Source organism: Typopeltis vanoorti, chromosome 22 (assembly GCF_054136105.1).
Source record: "Typopeltis vanoorti isolate ZY-2024b chromosome 22, IOZ_Tvanoo_1.0, whole genome shotgun sequence".
Classification (NCBI taxonomy): domain Eukaryota; kingdom Metazoa; phylum Arthropoda; class Arachnida; order Uropygi; family Thelyphonidae; genus Typopeltis; species Typopeltis vanoorti.
Genome location: NC_143570.1, coordinates 24,669,685 through 24,691,131, shown reverse-complemented (window position 1 = coordinate 24,691,131; position 21,447 = coordinate 24,669,685). Strand labels below are relative to the sequence as shown.

Genomic DNA, 21,447 nt, shown 5'->3' with positions numbered 1-21,447 from the left:
TTGTCTTTCCACATTGCATATATTTAGTCTTCTGTTTGTTAATTTGTAATCCAACTTCTTTAGCGTTTCTATTAAGTTCGTCAAATTTCCCTTCTAAATCTTTTCTGCTGCGACTTATTATTGTTATATCGTCTGCATGTGCACATATTTTTATTAATTTATTATTAATAAATCCTCTCATATTTAACTTTCTTATTATTGCTTCAAGTACCAAATTAAATAAACTTGCTGAAAATACACAACTGGCAAAATTAGGATCCTGAAAAGTGGTGCAGTAGTATAGTAACATTTATTTTTAGCTAATTGTATACATAGTAAATTATTATAGTAATTAAACGAGTTTATATATATGTTATTATTTTATTTCTAGCATTGTGTCTCAGAACCTTCCCCTGTCCTTTAACATTTTTTCACTCTTCTAATTTTTGGCTCGGGCAATATTCCTCATTCTCTCACCTTGTTACTGGTTGCCGACTTTTTCTCTGATTGACATTACATCTGATAGAAGGATATTTATCTTCATACGTTGTAATTTTCTGTTCTTTCATATTCTGCATATCAGTGACTTCTCCAGTTTACTATAAATCCAGCCCACAGCTTTGCTGATTACAGCAAAACTGTGGGCTGGATTTATATCTTCCCAAACAATAATAACTTTGTTGACTTAAATCTAACAAAACTCCGTCATGTCCTATCTCTAGACCAGATGAAATTTCTTTTCTTAAATCTGACATCCAATCTTTCTTGACGTAAACATATTACAAGTATTGCTACCTCAGCATCCAAGAAATTAGATTTTATCTTTTGCTCCAGGCATTCCTTTATCCCTGAACAGCAATTAAGTTAGTCGAAATAGCAAATTCGTCCATTCATCGAATACGAATCTCACATTTGGAGTTGTCTCCTAAGATTAAAAATTCTTCACGAGAAGAAAGTAAGTAGACTGACCTTTGACCGGTCTGTCACCAACTGACTACATTGTCCTTCACACATGTCATTTTACATGAATGTGCTTTTCTTAAATAAATGCTATTAACGCCATATTTATTTATTTATTTTTGTTTGAATTCCATTAGAGAAAAGTTAAAATGCTATAGCATTAGCTATAGCATTTTAGCTATAAAAGGCATTCTAGAAGTAATTTATTATGCTAAGATCATGTCTTCATCCCCCCTCCAAAAAAAAGTCTCGTGAACAAACCTAACTGCAGCCGTAAAATACTTACCCTCCCTAGAGGACTTCAGTAGAGGAATAATTGCTATTCTGCATTAAATTGTCTAATTCCTAATTACAGGAGTTAGGCTTATTGTACCGATCCGTCTCGGGATGGACAAAAATTGAATAAATGATAATTATTTGGTGATGGTAATTTAAGCCCGTAAAGTAAATGTTTTAAAAAGAAAAGTAAATAAAAAAAATGTTGTTGGAAAATAAATCCCACTCTTTATACATTATTACAATACTACGCTAACATGCAAATCTTTTTTTTGTTTGTTTCGGATTACTGATGTAAGACTTCGTCAGAGAACTCCATTCGAAAGTGTCGTCTTAAAAAGTAGGTCAGTTACTGAAGTTATTAGTGACCACACTTGACATCATAATGACTTGAAGGTCATTTTTGATATTTCATACTTAGTGGATTAAATTGATTAAAAACAGTGGGGATAATCTTGAGGCATCTGCCTCAAAGGAAAGTCAAACAAAAGGAAACTCAACGGAAGTTGCAGTCAATGCCTTTTGAGGTCTTTAAATGGAAGGCGTGTGACATTACGTGAAAACAATATCGAAAATAAGCGCTGATTAATTTGAAGTAGATAAAAAAGGTTTCCATTGTCAGTAATAGGTATCTGTGACTGCAATGCTAGCAGACTCGCGTAGCTTGTACTAATTGTCAAAAACACTATCCTCTCAGTACGATGAATTCCAGGCCAATTAAGATCCGATTTAGAAAAAGAAGTAATTAGATAACACTGTACATTCTTAATTCCTATTGAAATTAAAATAATAGCAAAATTTCTGCACATTTAAAGTAATTTATTGTACTTTTATTGTTGTGTGTTCACTTCAGTATGGAATTTATTATCACTGTGAAGTTTCAAGTCATTTGGGCTTGGTTGGTCGATTGGATGACATGGGTTCGAACTACCTTCTTGGGCATGGATGTTTGTGAATGTCTTTAGGCAGACGATGATGTTTATCTCCCGGTGGACCAGCCTGCTTGAAGTGTCTGAAAAGTTCAATGTTTGATTTTTTAAAGTTGAGTTCCAGGATTATTTAATCTTGTCCACCCAAGGCACTAATGTGCTATAGCATTTTAACCTTTCTTTAATGGGCTTCAAACAAAAATAAATAAATATGGCGTTAATAGCATTTATTTAACGAGAAGGGAAAGACTATCTGAAAAAAAAATTCATTTTAGATCCAGAAAATCATCCTTCTTGAAACCATGACTGTCAACAACAATCTTCGCTTCTTTCCGAAATGGAACTTTATCAGATTGTTAATAATATATTATTATTATTTAATAATAATACAATGAATAAAAATTAAATAAAATAGCATTTATAGTTATATTTTACTGTGTAAGTAAAATCTTTTTCACTTGCCTTATTGGAAGTTAATTATCAATTATTATTGCCTTCCACAAGATTTAAGGGTACCGATGATGAGATAGGCATCAACTCCAAATTATTCATATTCCTAGTTTATACCTTTACATTACATATATCACCTATTAAATGTATAGGCTTATTGTACCGACTTATATTGTAAACTCACCTTCCAACCTGGTTTTCCCTTTCAATCGTTTCCAACCGTAGGTGTAGACATTGCCCACAAGGCTGGGACGTATTCGTGACTGTAATCCATGTGTGTGTTTACGGGATCGGTTTGCCTGTTCTGGGGGACGAAAAACCCGAGTTGCTGGGTGTAAAAAATTTCTACCCCGTATGAGACTAGCTAACTCACCTTTAGTCGAAAGAGACCAGATAAAGGTTCCTCAAGTCATGGACGGAATCGAACCCAGGTCTTTCTGACTAAAGGAGGCTCTCCTTCCAGCTAATATTGTAACTATTAATTGATTGATGATTTTTGATGGATGGTTGTAGCATGGGCATCTGCAGAGGGAGACAAACGAGGCACTTGTCCCCCTGGGATAGAGTAAAAAGGAAGCGGTAAAGAAGAAATTTATTGAAAATGCTATTAATAGGTTTGCAAGCGATAGATGGAGAATTCAATTCTTATACGATACGTGATTATTGAAATTATTATCTATCTATCTATATTTTTTTGGGGGAAGAAATTTCCCATCAAGTCATCAGATCCATGTTATCAAGATACGGTTCTGTCACTGGAAAAATACGCATATTGTCGGCAGCCACGAAAAAGCCCGAATTCGCTTTTTAAAAGCTTTCGAAGACAGGCATTAATGCACTTTCCAAACAACGACGCACTACACGACCTCCCAAAATTATCTTTCTCATCACAGTGCTTCTTCTGTCATGAATAGGGCAACATTAGGAAACAATGTCCCTATATTACCAAGGATTCATCAACAAATATCCCATCCCAGAATAGCAAACCAGTTCAGCAGAACAACATCGTACGCGAAGAAAATCCAAGCATAGGAAAACCAAAAATTCTCTCCCCATTACGAATTTCAGAACCAAGAAAATCCCGAACTGGAAAAGACAAGTTTCTGTCGAGTAAAGATCCAAAGCTCTGATAACGAAGTCTCACAGCACAAACAGCATGAAAACACGGATCCTCCCAACAGAGATGGCCCGGATGAAATAATTAAAAGCAATCCCTGGACACAACAACCAGAATCACCAACCCAGTAACCAATTAACATAATAATCACCAATCAATTAACGAAGGGCTCGCGCGAGCCCTTTGTTAATTTTTTCTCAAATTTGCTAGCCCCTTGTTCTTCTTGTTTAATAATCTTGTAGAACTAGAAAATACCACTGTGGAATGTATACATGCTACCATAATTGCTACTTTAAATTCGTATGGATTTCTGATAACTATATAAAAAAATCATTTCATTGCATTTTGTTCTGATGGAGCTAGTGTAATCTTAGGAAACAAATCAGGTGCTGCAATCAAACTTCTATAAAAATTTCCCAACGTTGTGATTTGGCATTGCGCTCATCGTTTACACTTAGCATTAGACGATTCGATATACAAACATTAAAGAAATAAATCATTTTGAAATATTTATGGATAAATTATATGCTTTTTATCATCAATCACCAAAAAATCAACGAGAACTGAATACGATTGCAAAAGACCTTGGTATCGAAATTTTTAAGATCGGCCGTGTGTTTGGACCACGTGGTCAGCTTGCAGTTTACGAACGGCTCTTGCTTTGTGGAGAAATTACCCAGCTTTATTTGCATCGAACGATAAATATAAGGGCTTTTTAAACCGACTTCTCAATTTGATATTTTTAAAAGATCTAGCATAAATGATTGATATCCTACAGGGACTATCAGACGCTCTACAAAGTCGCAATATAAGTATTATAAGGGCTAAGTTAGGCTTTTTCTTTCTTTTTTTTTGCTCGACGATGCGAGCCCTTTGTTAAAATTTCCATAGCTCACTACTGAGTAGATCCAAGTAAAATCACTTCTGAAATCCTACAACACTACAAGAATACATGCAGCTCTACAGGAACATCCTTCTACGCCATTCACCAAATACTGAAAGAAACAAAAAGAATCTCTGCAACAGATCGGAACCACTTAGAAAACCCAATCACTCCAGATGAACTGAAAACTGCATGCACAACCTTGCCAAAGAACAAATCTCCCAGCCTTGATGGCCTCACAACAGAGTTTTTCCAAGTCTTCTGGAATCAACTCGGACCATTTCTTCTTAAAACACTGCAAGAAGCCTACCTCAATGGGCTCCCACAACCCGTCACGACCTCAGTAGCACGACTGATACCAAAGAAGGGAGACCACACGGACATCCGAAACTGGCGTCCCATCTCACTAATCAACACCGATTGCAAATCATTTCCAAAGTTATAGCAAACCGATTAAAGTCAACACTGCGTGACGTTATTGGCCAACATCAAACCTATTCTGTTCCAGGAAGATCAATACATGATAACCAGCATTTAATAAGAGATCTCATCCACATTGCGAACAGCCACAATGAAAACTTGGCACTCGTCAGCCTTGATCAGGAGAAGGCTTTTGACAGAGTAGAGCACGAGTACCTTTATGAAGTCCTAAAGGCATTCGGCTGTGGTCCTCTCATTATCAAAACAATGCAATTGCTATACAGAGATGCACTCATCTGTTTAAAAATCAACAACAGGCTCACCCGCACTTTGTCATACTCTCGAGGGATCAAGCAAGGATGTCCTCTCTCTGGCCAATTATACACACTGGCCATTGAACCCTTAGAAAAGTGTACACGACACCATCATCTCCAAACGAACCAGCATAATAGAATCACATCAAAAAATAACCTTGTCAACATATGCCGATGACGTCACTGTAACAGTCCGAAATGAAGAAATGACAGTAACCGAGGAAGCACCAGACTATATGCACAAGCCTCAGGGGCCAAATTAAACTCTGCAAAAACCACTGGCTTGTGGTCGGGCAGATGGAAGTCTAGAACTGATTCTCCGATCGAATGTACCTGGTCAAATAAAGGACAAACATACTACTTAGGTCTACACCTCGGCAACACCAATATATAATAACCTGACCACAAGTGTTAGGAAAATGGAACAGCATTCGGTCAATGTTTTCACTTAGAGGAAGAGTACTATCAACCAGATGGCTGCGAGTGTGCTATGGCATACTTTCAAAGTACTCCGCACCCCCACCCCCCCGTACGACTTTCTCCATCACATTCAAAAGGAAATCACACGTTTACTCTGGAATGATACTAACTGGACAACATACTCTGAACTCTGCAAGCCACTCAGTAAGGGAGATCAAGGCCTGATTTCCCATGAAAACAAGATTAGATCCTTCAGGGTAATTTTTCTCCTAAAGACACTTCAGTCCCATCACACTTATGTAACCACCTTCGATTACATCATGAAATCATCCACCAGAGGACTCACACTTTCCACAATCCTCCGAATCGCCAGATCTGAGCCATCACCTCCTAAACTATCTCATTCTTACAGCGGTGGAAAAATACAGAACTTCATCACACACTGACAGGATCAACATAGTCAACTCTCCTTACAGAACCTCTATTTTCGAACAGAAACATAACAAGCCTCGCAACTGGCCAATTCTTACTTTTCCCTACATGGAACTGGGCAGGAATAAGAATCATAGGGGACCTCCTGACCCACACCCTAAAGTGGAAAACATTCATATACCTACCACTGAACCCAAAATCTGAAAAGCAATATCGACAGATGCAAGCTGTTATTATAAAAGCCTATCCAGATATCGCTACACATCAGGGAATCCGTATTCTTGCTAGAAACTGCGCGGAGCCGATCTTTCATCTTGTATCACCTGAAGCCTTACTTCTAGTGCTTCCCTCCAACTACAAGAAAATATACCACCTCCAGATTTCAGTGCCTTCAACTTCACCCTTCGTATATTCATCCTTAACCCTCTCATCCATAAAGCTGTACATACCACCCAGTTTTCATTGGGATCTTCCATATAAATCGAAGTGTGTCAAACTAGATTCCGACATTCAGTGGAGACGATGCCAACCCCTTCTACACGCTACAAATTTCAACTTAGAGAAACGGATCTGTGTCTATTTTGCGAAGTTTCAGGTATCTTGGAACACACATATCTAACCTGTCCTACTCTTAATACTGCCTCTAGCACTTGCAACTACGCACACACACACAGCCAAGAAGACTACTGGAATTTAGTCCATACAGAAGAGAACAGACACGGAATATGCAATTTCCTCTTCATCTGGCCAAAGGCCATCATTTACAGTTTCTACCTAAAACACCCAAGAAATAACCAGCACCCATCCATCACTGAATCGGAACAAACCCTCATGTGTAGCCTACGTCGGAAACTACAAAGCAGACTTTCACTGGAACTTGATTATTACAAAGAAACAAGAACTGTCGCAAAATTCACAGAAGAATGGAATCCAACTGATACCCTGTTCTGGATTGGCGACGACGAAACACTTCATCTGAAAAATAACTAGAAGTGATATTGAACTGCAATGTAATATTGACTATAACTAAAAAGACAAATCCTGTCTACCACTGATGTATCCTTTGCCAAGTTGCAATTGTATATCTAAAACGAAAATCCTTTTTCTCTGTAATATATATTCTTATAATATGTAAATAATCCTTTTTGTTTCCTATCTATGTATAATTTATCAAGTTGAATAAAAAAATCTATTTTTTTAATATAATATATATATATATATATATATATTAGTTTTCTTAATATCTTCAGTCTTTTATTATTGTTTCTTCTACCTACAGAGATACCTGATGAAGGCCATAATAAGCCGAAACTAGTTGTATCATTAACGTTTTCTAACTTATTCTCGGTTTGTTAGTCATTAAATATTTTTTTAAATATATATATATATATATATATATGTGTGTATGTGTGTGTGTGTGTGTGTGCGTGTGTGTATTATCATCATCATCATCATCATCATGGGTATCAAGGATCAAGGATCTAGCATGGCCTGTTCCGGCCTTAGAAATCATCGTTGAATCGTTTAAGACGACGTCCTGGTTTTCTTTTTCCTAATGGCTTGTACTTTAAGGCTTGTTTTGGTAATCTTTCTGTTTTCATTCTTTGAACGCGTTCCATCGATTTATGTTTATATTTTTTAATTTTTTCTATTACTGATTGTTGGTTTAATTCTTTCATAATATCTTCGTTTCTTTTGTGATCAAATAGGGTATACTTTGCAGTTTTTCTCATAAACTTCATTTCTGCTGTTGTTAATCTTTGTTTGTCTTTTTGTTTTATTGTCCAGATTTCGTTTCCATACAATAAGAGACTGGTAGGGCTAATGTACTGTATACTTTTAGTTTGGTTTATTTTTGAACTAGGTTTGGTTTAAATATAGAGTTAATTACACCTGTTATTTTTAAATATTTTGCAATTTTTACGTTTATATCTTTTTCATTTTCATATGTGATCATACATCCAAGGAAGTTAAATGAATTCACCTGTTCTAAGATCTTGTTATCTAATACTATTTTAGTTCTTGCTGGATCTTGTCCTTTAAAGGCCATAGTTTTTGATTTTTCCGTTGATATTATTATACCATAATCTTTGACTATCTCATTTAGATCTAAAATAGCTTTCTGTAAGTTATCTTCAGAATTTGTAATTATTATTTGGTCGTCTGCAAAGAGGAGAGTGTTTAAGTTTACTGTAGGAGAAAGTTTAATTCCTTGATGTAAATTTTTATTCCATTTTATTATTATTTCATTTAAGTAGATATTAAAAAGAGTTGTTGAGAGGGGTCTTCCCTGTCGGACCCCTTGGTTTATCTCTTTCTTATATGATAACTCACGATTTAATCTTATTTGTATTTGATTATTTTCATATATACTTGTGACAGCTTTTAGGATATTATTTGGTATTTGTCTTTCTTTTAATATGTTAAATAATATGTTTCTTTTAACTTTGTCAAATGCTTTTTCAAAGTCAATAAATGCAATATGTGTTTCTAAATTGTATTCTCTTCTTTTCTCTATTATTAATTTTAGGCAAAAGGCCGGATCTATACACGATCGTCCTTTTCTAAATCCATTCTGTACTTCTAAAAAGTTTTCGGAATATTTCATTAGTTTGCTATTTGAGATTCTGCTATATATTTTGTAAGAGGAATTTAGTATACTGATACCACTATAGTTTTTAGGGACATCTCTATTACCTTTCTTAAAGATAGGATTCACAATTGCTTTTTTCCATTCTATTGGGGGGGGATACCAGTTGAATAAATTTTATTTAAAAATAATAAGTCTTTCTTTGAATCTCGTTCCTGCGTATTTATATAGTTCTGAACCTAGCTTATCTTTTCCAGGTGATTTTCCGTTTCTTGTTTCTTTTAGGCTGATTTCAAATTCTTCTTTTATTATTTCTTTTCATTTTCGTTAATTGTTTGCGAGTTTGTCTTTTTAAAAATATTTGTCTGTCCACAATTCTGTGTAGTAATTTAGAAAATCTTCTAATTTTAATTCGGTGTTTAATTTTATATTTTCTTTGGTATGTGCATTTAAGTGTTTTAAAATCTTATATACATTGGGTCTTATTTTATATAAATCATGTTCTAAATTAGAAACAAATTTGTTCCATGATTCTCTATGTCTTTTTCTGACTTCTCTTTTAGCTATGGCTCTTATTCTTTTATATTCTATTTCATCTTCTAATATTTTACTGCTTAACCATTTGTGATAGGCTTGTTTTTTCTTTTTGATTATTTATTTGATTGTATCATCCCAGATCTTCAGTTTTTTTCCTTTTATTGAATTTTTTGGTCTTTCCTAAGCTTTCATTTGCTGCTGCATTTAGTATCGTTTTTATATTAAGCCATTCTATTTCTATATATATATATATATATATAGAAAGTATTTTTATTTACCTTGGGTATAAATATGTTAAAGATACCAAGCAATTTTAAACCTGGTTTTACTCCATTTCCCAAGTAAGCAAACAGACTAAAAGTCAAGTTTGCGCCTGCAATTGATGCAAGTCTAACTGATCCCACAGGTAGTGCAGGATCAGGGCAACTCGTGGCAAAGGTGGAACAAGCTCCGATCACTAATCTTAATATTTACCCTTAATGCCAAAACACATCTCCAAGAAGGGGATGTATGATGTTTTGTATTAAAGGCAAGGGGCCACAACCCAGACCGGTTTCGACCTTTATTGAGGTCTCGTCAGTGGGAGCTAGGCTAGAAATACCAAGATTTAGTAATACTGAGCTTGTAAGTATTTCGCCAAAACAAGTTACCATAAGGTGTTTTAACCTTATTAAACAAAAATCTCTGGAGGAGATATAAATGTAGAAAGTATTTTTATTTACCTTGGGTATAAATATGTTAAAGATACCAAGCAATTTTAAACCTGGTTTTACTCCATTTCCCAAGTAAGCAAACAGACTAAAAGTCAAGTTTGCGCCTGCAATTGATGCAAGTCTAACTGATAGAGAGTAAAAGAAATAGAGTAAAACCAGGTTTAAAATTGCTTGGTATCTTTAACATATATATATATATATATATATATATATATTTACTCGGTTGTTGTGATACAGTTTAAAAAATAGATTTAATGACTAAAAACCGAGATAACTTATAAAGATTTTAATAAGAATAATACGACTAGTTTCGGCTTATAACAGCCTTCCTCGGGTATTCTTAAAGGACAAGAATAGTAATAAACATTGAAGTATCAAAACAAACTGGAAATTACAGGTAAAAATTGTCACACATAATTGATACATAAAAAACGTTGTATTTTTTTTCAAGTTGTTCTAACAGTGTTTAGTGTCGTGCCATTGTTTATTGCAAGTGTGCGTGCAGGCTCACGTGAACGCCAATATTGAATAACTGCAGCATGGAGATTAATATATATATATATATATATATTAATTCTTGTTTCCTTTATATTTTAAATTTATATACATTATGTATGTGTTTTCGTATTGATGCAATACTGTATTCTATAATCTACTTGTGAAAAAAAAAAAATTAAATAAATCAAATAATAAATAATGAAATAAAAATTTATTGATGTAATTATTTGTCTCCAAGCTCCCCCTCTTGAAAATTTTCTGCGGACGTCCCTGGCTGTGAGATTGACCCTGGAAACCTGAAGTAACTTGATAAATTCCATATTTATTCTCTTCTTTAAATCTCTATCCAACCCATGGTAGAAAATGTGTTATATATATATATATATATATATATATATATATATATATATATATATATATATATATATTATATATATATATATATATATATATATATATATTTATTTATTTATTTATTTATAACACGTTTTAATAGAAACCCTAAATGATTGAAATCTAAGTTTCTGGATACAACATTTGTAGAGAGAATAAAAAGATAAAATGGAGTGTATTGTATGATAGGAAATTAACGGTGTCCCATTAAGTTTGATAAAGGATTAGCACTGAAAGTGGTTTAGATAAAATTTGGTGTGAAATAGACGTTAACTGGAAGCGATATTTAGTTGGGATTCATCAAGAAACTCTTAATTTGATGAATGCTGTGATCTAGTGAACAATCTCGTGAACCAGAAAGGGGTCGCAAGAAAGACTATAGATCTCATTAAGATTTTAATTTAATTTAATTTTAATTTATATTATACGGTTTTAGTGTGGAATGCGATTGCGCATCACATTCTTGGGATATCCCTCCCCCCTCCCCCGGAGACATGAAAGACTGATGGTACAAAAGAATAAAATAATTAAATAGTCCTGAAGCTGATGAAAAATCTACAGGAGTCTGCTTAAGTACGTTCAATATGCTTGCGAGCACGAATTAACAGAACTAGAATGTGAAGAGAGGACAAATAGCAAGAAAATAAAGAGCACCACATATACACAATACAGTAAAAAATATAAAAAAATGTGAATGTACGCGTGTGACTGCGAAAAGCCCATATGTCGTGAACCCTCCTACACGTACTCTAACTGCTCGTGTTATGCAAGAATTTTTTCTCTTATTTTCTCTTAGAGAGGATGTGACTATAACAATTCCCAAATTAGTAAAAAAAAAAAAAAAATGGATATTTTCAGTAAAGAACGAAAACTGAAAATATCCATTTTTTTTTTTTACTTTCGTGATATTTTTATTAATTACATAAATCATAATTAAATGCTGTAATTAAAATTCTGATTACATTTAATAAACTAAATTTTGTTTAAATATATTGGATTACTTTAGGTGTTAGACACATTATTTAAGGTCAGTGAAGCGAGAAATAGCCACTGCTAACTTTCAGATAATTTTTTTTATTAAAATTACAACACCGTTATATGATGCTTGTAAACCGTTTGAATAGAATTATTGCAGTTTTGAAAATAAATAATAAAACAGAATATCGAACACGAGTCTCGTTACGTTTTCGCTCGGGGGGGGGGGGGGGGGAAGTAACGTGTATTAAATTTCAAAATGTTTGATTATACATTGAGATGCTTCAGATCACCAAAAATCCAACAGTAATTATGCTTCATTTTAATCCATAGGGAAAGAACAATATTTACCACAAAAAAATTTTTACCCTTCTGATGCAATGTCCTCCCACGATGAGTCTTCGGACTCCTTGGAGGTATCAGGAATAATAATAATAATAATAATAATAATAATAAACACATTAACTAGAAAACGCAGTTAAAAATTCTCGCAATGTTTTGTTATATACAATTATTATTATTAGACCTCCATGGAGTCAAGTGACTCATCGCAGGAGGTCCCGCTATTATTACATAGCGGGACCTCCTGCTCATCATACAGTTCATCATACCGTGCCTTAAATATATTTACCATCTCCGCATTCACAACACACTCGGGAAATGCATTCCTACCACTCTCCATGCAAAAAAATCTACTCCCCTTTGTTCACACTTATACAGCTTCCACGAATGACTTCTTGTTAGCCCTTTGTTTTTCCCCCAATCTATATAAAACGTCAACCAAATTAATCTGTAGTAACCCTTTAATAACTTATATGTTTCAATCATATCACCCCCCCCTATCCTCCTCTTATCCACTAGTCTCTGTAATTTACATTTCTTCAATCTTTCTTCATACTCAACATTCCAGAGATCTGAAACTACCTTAGTCAATCGTCTGTTGATCTTTTCCGATATCTCCTTATTCTTTTGAAAACCAAGGCTTATTATATTAGTTTGTTAACCGCTGTTTCATATAAAATTGGAATCGAAGTTTCCAGGGGAGAAAAATATGAGAATGGGATATAATTTAAAATAAAAAAAAAAAAAATGAGCTGGCGAAAAAATCACGAAGCATTAATTTTCTTTAAGAAATACTTAATAATGGTAGTTCATTTCTGATATATACCTCATAATTTTTTTTCATGACAAGAGAAAGCGATGTGGGATATTGCAACAACATACTGTACTTTCATAATTTTGTATTAATGGTCATAATTAATTTCAAATTAATCCTTTATTATAAAAGAAAACTTTAAAGTTAAATGTGAAATACAAAAATTGAATCTTAAAAATATTTCCTGCCGAAACCCGGGATCGAACCAGGGACCTTTAGATCTTCAGTCTAACGCTCTCCCAACTGAGCTATTTCGGCGTATAGAAATTATTTTCTTATTTCCTCATACAAAGAAAATAAATATGTTAAAATTTTTTTTGCAGTATTGCATAATTATGTATTTTATTTTTAGGCAATTAATAACTTAAATATTTGCTTACATGTTTAAAAATAATAAAAGTACCGCAACGAGATTCATTTAATCAATTTAAACATAGAAATTCAAAGATAGAGTATAATATATTCACAAATAAGTTTTTTTATGCAATAAAATGATATGAACAATTGTATATTTATTTCAGAAAGTTATTCTTATTAAAATAATATTAAGAAATCAAATGAAACAATGTGCAGTGAATATTTGCTATATCATCCGCAACAAAACAGCTTTACATAGCAAAACATATTCCACCGTATGTGGCGCCATCTACTGACATAAGAAAAACTTAATGCTACCATTATCATAATTTGTAAAAGAAATTTATTTATTGCAATTTTTATTTTGCAGTAAACGATTCTACAGATAGCGCTATTTTTCTAGACCGACTTTCCCCTAGAAAACAATTCTTCACTAAAAAATGTAAAAAATCTGTATTTTAATTCATCAGTAAACATAACATTTTCTTATATCCTAGATGAGTCTCTGACTCCATAGGGTCTTAGGTACTAATACTAATATGTTGTTTCGCTCTTCAGGTTCAGGGGTCAAAAACACCCCCCCCCCCCAAAAAAAAAACATTGAAATATAAAAAACATATTCTCAGTTGGCTAGCCTCTTCCTCATCTACCCTTCTGTGACGACTTATAAATTTTTAAAAAATGTACGAATAAATTTTATAGCATAATAATATATAACGATGTGAATAATATTTTCTCAGAATTAATATTTTAAATTTTATTGTTATTTCTAAAGACAATCCAAATATTACTTATAAAAAAATCGAGGTAGAAGAAGAAGTACTCAAGTGTTTGGAGTAATAGGACTTGACTACAACGCTGATAATGACTGGATGAAGTCTCATTTGCCAAGCTTAGATCGTGAATTTTTGCTTCTAACTGCCTAGGCACAGCATTTTTATACTTGGGATTTTTTGCCTTGTGAAAGGAGTGAAAAAATAGAATTAAAAACATTGCAAAAAAAAAAACGTTTTTTTTTTTTAAAGAAAAAATTTTGCTCCCAACATACCCTATCGCTACAATATTGGTGGCAAAATATGAAGAAATAATTGTGATTATCATTGCTTGGATCATTAATATGAATATTTGGTTTGTACATTAACATTAATGTACAAACCAAATGTATTAATATTCATATTAATACATTAATATAAATATTTGGTTTGTACAGATACTTGTTCTTGCTTCTCGTGGGACTTTTTTTTAAATAAACAAAATAATTTTTATCCCTTTTCTTCCATTTATATATAATCATGTTTCAGCTGATTATTGAAATTCGCCGTACATCGTCAAAAACCAAAACACTGTCTCTGGAAGCACTTTAATAAAAGTACTGATATTAAAGTACTAAGTATCTCCGAGTAAGAGATATTCTGCTTCATCTCCTCGAAGAAATATTTTAAAATGCGCTAACTTCGACACATTTTTTTTTATAACCCAAACTGCAGGACTATAGATCTGTTATGTAGCACAGCATTAACTTAATAAATTTATATCACTAATAGAAGAACTGAATGTATACTTCATTGCAAGATATGATATTTCTGGCTATGAAAAATAATAAAAAAATACAATAACAATTTATAAAGGTTTACATGAATGCAAGTACAAAGAAAAAACCATTCTGAAATGTCGGGTTGAATATCTTCTACTTCTACTTGGCTACTAATTTTTATTCTTGCTATTATCATTATCATCATCATCAGTATTATTGTCGATATATTAAAAAAAAATCAAGATGATACTAACTGATCACTCAGAAAGCGACAAGACTGTTCCCAAATGTTTTCATTATTATTGCTACGCGGTATTTAAGTACGGTAGCATGATATTAATAATAAAAAATAAAATAAAATAAAAACATTTATTGGTGACACCCCCCCTGAGGAAAATTTTGAATGACCTCTTCCCAGAAAGACATTTCCGTTCGTTTTCGACTATGGAGATATGTGGGAACTACACAAGAATTACAGAAGCTGTCTATGGTAGAGCAAGAGTGCTCAATATTTTCAGCTGACGTCATTGTAGAACGCGTCATCCAACTTTATTTAATGGACACTGGCGCATAAGAGGGTAGATTAGCTTTACTTTGTTTCTTTTTAAGATTTCTGGTGGCAGATAATGTAACTGTCATTATTTTGTTAATTATAATAGTAATGCAATTCGAACTGGGGGGGGGGGGGAGAATGACTTTAGTATGGCTAGGATTTGTTGATTGAATTACAAATTAATCAAGTAAGTCTATGAAGCCAATGTATTATGTCGGTTTTGTAGCCTGTTTTGTCCATTTTTGTGCCCAAAAGAATGGGTAGAGGAAAAATTCCAAGGGTATCTTGCACAGAAACGAAGGAAGAAGGAAGGCCTAATATATTATGGTTATATTAGCCCTTCCTCTTCCTTGTACATAGTGACACCAGGGCTAAGCTTCGTAATCACTTTGTGACAAAGTGTACCGTAGACTATAAGATCGAGATTCATCTTCTTATGTAAGCACCCTCCTTGAAGTTGAAGAACATTGAAATCCGCTTCAAGACTTGGTCAGACTGTTGCTAGCAATAACAAACTTCACCTTCTCCACAACTATGACAAAGATCTTCAAAGCGTTTCTTTTTTTTTTTCTTTTTCTTTTTTTTTTTTTTTACGAGCTTGCATTGCATCGACGTCATCCAAGGATTTCTCCAACAAAATTAAATACACAAAAAAGTAATCATATAAAAAACTGTCTGCATGAATGCAACAGTGAAAAATCATAATAAGAAAAAAAAAATGCCCAAAATTAAGTTGCTGAGACCGCAAAGAAGTAATTTGCTACTGCTCTTAGCCTGGTGTGCCAACACGATCTACTTTTATGTCGGAACAGCGTGACTTTATGTTAAAACATTAAATGTTAAAGGGTTCGCGAAAAAAGAAAAAAAAAAAAACTGTTTTATGACGTGGCCACCCAGAACTGCAAAACATGATCGTTATTATAAATAGTGTTTTAAAAAAAGAGAAAAAAAGTTAGTAGAATCGGATATCCAACGAAGATGTTTCTTCTTGAGTCCATTTGATATTTCTCCCGGAACTTTGCATACTGTCTAGATGAGTGGGAATCCCATATGCTGCCAGTTTTATGGTTATCGAGATAATATTTTATGTGTAAAGAGTGGCACTGAACATATAAAAGACAAACACCTGTTTGATTATTATCATCAGATTCCAATAGATCGTTTATTAGGAGGGTACTTTCTGAAAACAGACCAACTCATGTTACACCTTTGATAGATTGAATAACTGGAGAATGACATTTAGAATGGCGTAAGAGGCCATTCCGAATAATAGGTTCGATGTGTTCATATATTCTGTGTGTGTGTGTGTGTGTGTGTGTGTGTGTGTGTGTGTGTGTGTGTGTGTGTGTGTGTGTGTGTTACTGGCTATTAGTAATGATTTATATGCGTGTCAAAATCTCTCGCGTATTGATAAATGATTGTTTCTTTTATATAAAAAACTGATCTTCACAACTTTATTAAAGTAGTTTATAATGATTTTTACAAAATATTACGTCACAGAAGATATAGAGCTAATCAAAACGTCCATTTCTCCAATTCTAATAGGAAAAGGTTTATCAGTCTGATTATCAATCACTTTCGCTGCACCTCAGAAGCGGATTTCAATGTTCTTCAACTTTTACATAGTGACCCCTGGCCTAAGCTAGAGAGATAGAAGGGGGGGGGGGGGATGCTTACATATGACAGTAACTGGAGAAGATGGATCTCGGTCTTATTCCTCCACGGTACACATTGTCGCAAAATGATTACAACGCTTACCCTTGTCACTATGTAAAGGCTGCTCAAATTTGAAAATGCTATGCAGTGCCGGCCCTAGGAATTTTGCCGCCCCGTGCAATAGCATATTTTACCGCCCCTTTTCCCTAAAAAAAAACTCTTTTAATGACGTCTTAAAAGCCATGATGTTAAGCTAGGCTTCAACATGTCTGATAATAAATTCTATATAGTAACATTAGCTAATGAAAATTCTTAAGTTAATGAAAAATTATCATAAACTATATTTCTTTAGAGAAGGGAGAGATAATCAACCCTTTAACGTTGGAATTTTGTTCTGAAAATGTGCATCTGCGTGGATAATTAAAATCAATTGCTACTAATATTACCGACATTACTGGGATGAGAAGCGCTTGCCATGAGCTCAGAATTTTTGGTTTTTCGGTCCTTTCGCTTATTTTCTCTTGTACTACATGAGCTGTTTCAGTTTTGTTTTTAGATATTTATGCAAAGCCCCGCTTTGTTTCTGAATATCGCGTTCTTTTTCCGATTTTCGTTTGCGATATTCTGCGCCTGATAGTTTTTTTTTTTTTTTTTTTAATCAAAGGATCTCTTCAGTATGAATTTAAAAATGTATACTGAATTTTATCCGACATATTGGAATGTTAAAATTATTTTAAAATCCAAACCCTAATAACTGTATCCAAAAAGTATTATTAACAATCACTGCACAACTGTATTATCAAAATACATAAATACAGTTTGTATTTACGCGTTTTGATTCTATTTCTTTAACTGGTTTACTCTTAACCAATTATCTCATTATGATCGTTTGGTCTCATTGGTTAAATGAGATTTACCCTCAGTCAAGGTCAACTCACGGCCAACAGTGGAATCGGAAATAAATGCAAAATAGGTGTTCTACTATAGTCACGTCGTCTGATATTAACACCGACAGTGCGATATTAAACGCAACATAATACTACATTATTTTAAGTGATTATGATTTTTTTTTAAAATATGCAGTACAATGAAGTTTTGTTATGTAAAAATTTAACTAACGACTTCCTGAAGTCTGATTTCAACAGGGAAGGAATCAATGACTTTCTTTATGATTTATTTTTCGTACACTTTAGGCCGATTTTGCCCCTTCCCAAAACTTGTCACCCCGTGCAAATGCATGTGCTGCACCGTCGAACCGGCCAGCTAATATTTCTACTCCGAAGCTCAGGTTTTCTAGGATAGCTATGCGATGGCTTACGAGTGGTACGAGCTGCCTTGGTATTGTTCAAATATGATCTCATAAAAGTCTACAATTTCCTCTTTTTTTAATTTTATCGATTATTTAAATTAAGGGGATATTAAATCCCACATTGTTTTAAAACCGAATAGGAAACTCAAAGATTTATCGATGCTTTGTTTTATGAGTAGCATTGATTTAATAGTGGGAATATGTGTTTACTTCGCAAATAATGTCTTTTACGCAATGTAGGACTAAGTCAAGTCATACCAAAAGTCATACATGCTCGGTAAGATATCAAGTAGCTCTCATTTCAAGAAATCTGTTTCTTAGCTAAGGCATCAGTTTACTTGGCTGGAATTTTTACGTATCCTTTTAGTTCTATCGCCGTCCTAAAGCCACTAAACTTCATTCTTCAAATTACATTTGGAATTCAGTAGCTGTCTTTTTTTCTTCTTCTTCTTCTTCTTTTTTTTTTTTTTTCTCGTATAAATAAGTTTATGGTGATAATGTGCATGGCATTTTTAATAAAACATTTCAGTATGGCAATAATGCATAATTGTACAGAAAGAGAATGAAACAGTGGTTTTTTTCCCGCTAATTTTCGTAAAATGAAAATAGGCTTACGTATTTAAATCAGGGCGAGCGGATAGCATCTCTGCTTTCTCACGAAAAGCGGCAGATTCTAAACCCCACTAGCATGGATGTCTGTAGGTGGCATGGCAGACAATGTTTGATATCCAGTGTGAGATCGTCCATCTTATTGGAGAGAAGTGGCATGTCAAGTATTCATACTTGGTCTCTGGAACCGGGAATTTCAGATTATCTAATTCTAGTTCACCAGTATGGTAATAACTAGACGAGAAGTTCACTGCCTTTCGTGGAGATTTGTATGACAAATAAAATCAACGTAAGGCAAAATTTGTTTCAGGATATGCTGTAGGAAAGAGTTAAAGCTGCCAACTTATATACCTATAAGTCTCAGGACCAGTTATAATTACAGAATTACAATTTTATAACCAGAATCACTCATCACAAACTTAATAAAATATTACGAAATGGATTCTTTTAAATTCGCTGAAAATGTTACGTAAAACTTTCCATCCATTCTTTCAAAAGCATTTTTTTTGTCTTATTTGTTATTATTTTCAGAGAACTGTTCATTCCCATAAGTGGCATAACTATGATTTTTATGTAATTTTCCTTGCGCAGTTGCGTGGGCCCTTTGCTAGCATAAAAAAACGAACTTCTGAAATGTGTGTCTGAGCGCTGTCATTGGACACGTCACTCTTGGATTAGCAAACATTTCAGCGTTTCCTGGCACAGTAGTTACATAATGTTTATGCCACGAAATCGATCAGTTTGGTCGAAAATAGATAGTATATTCAGTTGACATTATCAGTACACTGATAATAACATCACCGAGACACGAATAACACGAAGGCTAGTCAATAATAACATTAAATCTCACACAGTGTGTAGCGGACCCTCCCGTGATGAGTTCTTGGACTTCTTGAAGGTGTCACGTAATAATAATAATAATGATATACGAGTAAGAGATTTAACATAGTATTTAAACTGGAATTAATGAGATATTAGACTAGAATTAATGAGATATTTTAATACAAATAATAAACGAATTATTTATTAGTCTTTCTTTTAACAGTTTTAACTCATGTTGATTAACATATCTTTAAAAAGTAGAATATATGTTTGAGTGGAAGTAAATAGATAAAAACGCCTACAAAACGAATTTATTCGATTAATTTTGCTTACCGCAAAATTATTTAAACCGTTCTTTGCAAATAAACAATAATTGCATAAATCCGAATATATGTTAAACATTAGAGAATGCGATACAATGCTTCTTAGCCTATATTCATTTGTTACTTATTTCCTCTTTCGTTATGCAACTACTGTCTTCTGCAGTTTCGATCGTTTAAGTATTTCTTCACATATTCCACACGTTTGAATTTTGAAAGCAATTTCATTATTTGATAAAGAGTATAGTGTAATTTTTCATTTCCATTAATCAAAAATAAGTAAACAATTGCAGCCCCGATCTCTCTGGCCAAATCTATTTATCGTCATGGTTAAATCTGCAAGAAAAAAAAAAAAAAAGACAACTAATACACACGCACATATCAAATCGGAAATGGGCAGAGGAGTTGAATATCAGAAACTAAGACTAAATTAGAAATTTAGTCTTTTATCCAGTATTATCCAATAGAATATTACAGATATAAACTTACTTGATATTTAATTTAACTAAAAAATAATGTGGCTGTTTCGCAGAATGAGAAAATAAGCACAATCAAATGCCGTTATCGTGAAGCGAAACTAATATTATTACTATAATATTTTAACACCAACGCTATACAGTACATTTTAAACGTCATTATTATCTGTAGTTCATACGACACAGCTTACAATACCTGTATTTTCGCAAGCGAAGCCAAGATTTTTATGTTATTTTCATATTAAAGAGGGCAGCAGCGAAGTTAAATATAGTTCCTCTCCTGGCAAAGCTCGCGATACTCAGCACGTGCATCTCTGAGGTTCGTCTGCTGTATCAAACCTCATTTTATATTAAGCACTTCTTAATATTGAATAATAAATATGTTTGTTTTTGTTTTGTTTTTTATCATCGGTAAAAGAGTATATTAGTTTAAAGTAAGTTACCGTATAAACTAGAGATGGTTGACATCTATTGAGCCATCTACTTGTAAATCTAACCGTCAGACAGCCTCAATGTACGTAACTAAACGCCCAGTCAGTAAACCCTGGGAGAGGTTTATGCATACAGTCGCTCGTTCATTGGCTAGCTTCTTTCTCCGCGAAGCAATAATGCGTTATATCCAGTAGACTGAAAGATAGGCGGTACTCTCCGAACTGATTGACATTTTGAGGAGAAAGACTCAAAGATCTTCACAGAAGTAGCTCGGGCAAACAGTACACCATAGTACCATCCAGTGTGTTTCTGTGGAAAGTGTGTCATTATTTCTATT

The 21,447-nt window shown here is 33.6% G+C and overlaps 1 protein-coding gene and 1 non-coding gene across 2 annotated transcripts in view; both read right to left on the bottom strand.

Moving 5' to 3' along the window:
- The window catches only part of LOC150094228 (uncharacterized), a gene marked incomplete at its 5' end in the record, with an annotated part of 36,715 nt that extends 16,018 nt beyond the window's left edge, over window positions 1-20,697 (bottom strand). Inside the window, one exon of the mRNA XM_090412261.1 lies at window positions 20,692-20,697. Within this exon, the coding sequence (XP_090268387.1) occupies window positions 20,692-20,697 (6 nt within the window). The remainder of the gene's footprint in view (window positions 1-20,691) is intronic.
- TRNAF-GAA (transfer RNA phenylalanine (anticodon GAA)) lies at window positions 13,228-13,300 on the bottom strand. The gene has a single exon. It is a non-coding gene; the product is annotated as a tRNA-Phe (tRNA).
- Window positions 20,698-21,447: the final 750 nt, after the last annotated feature.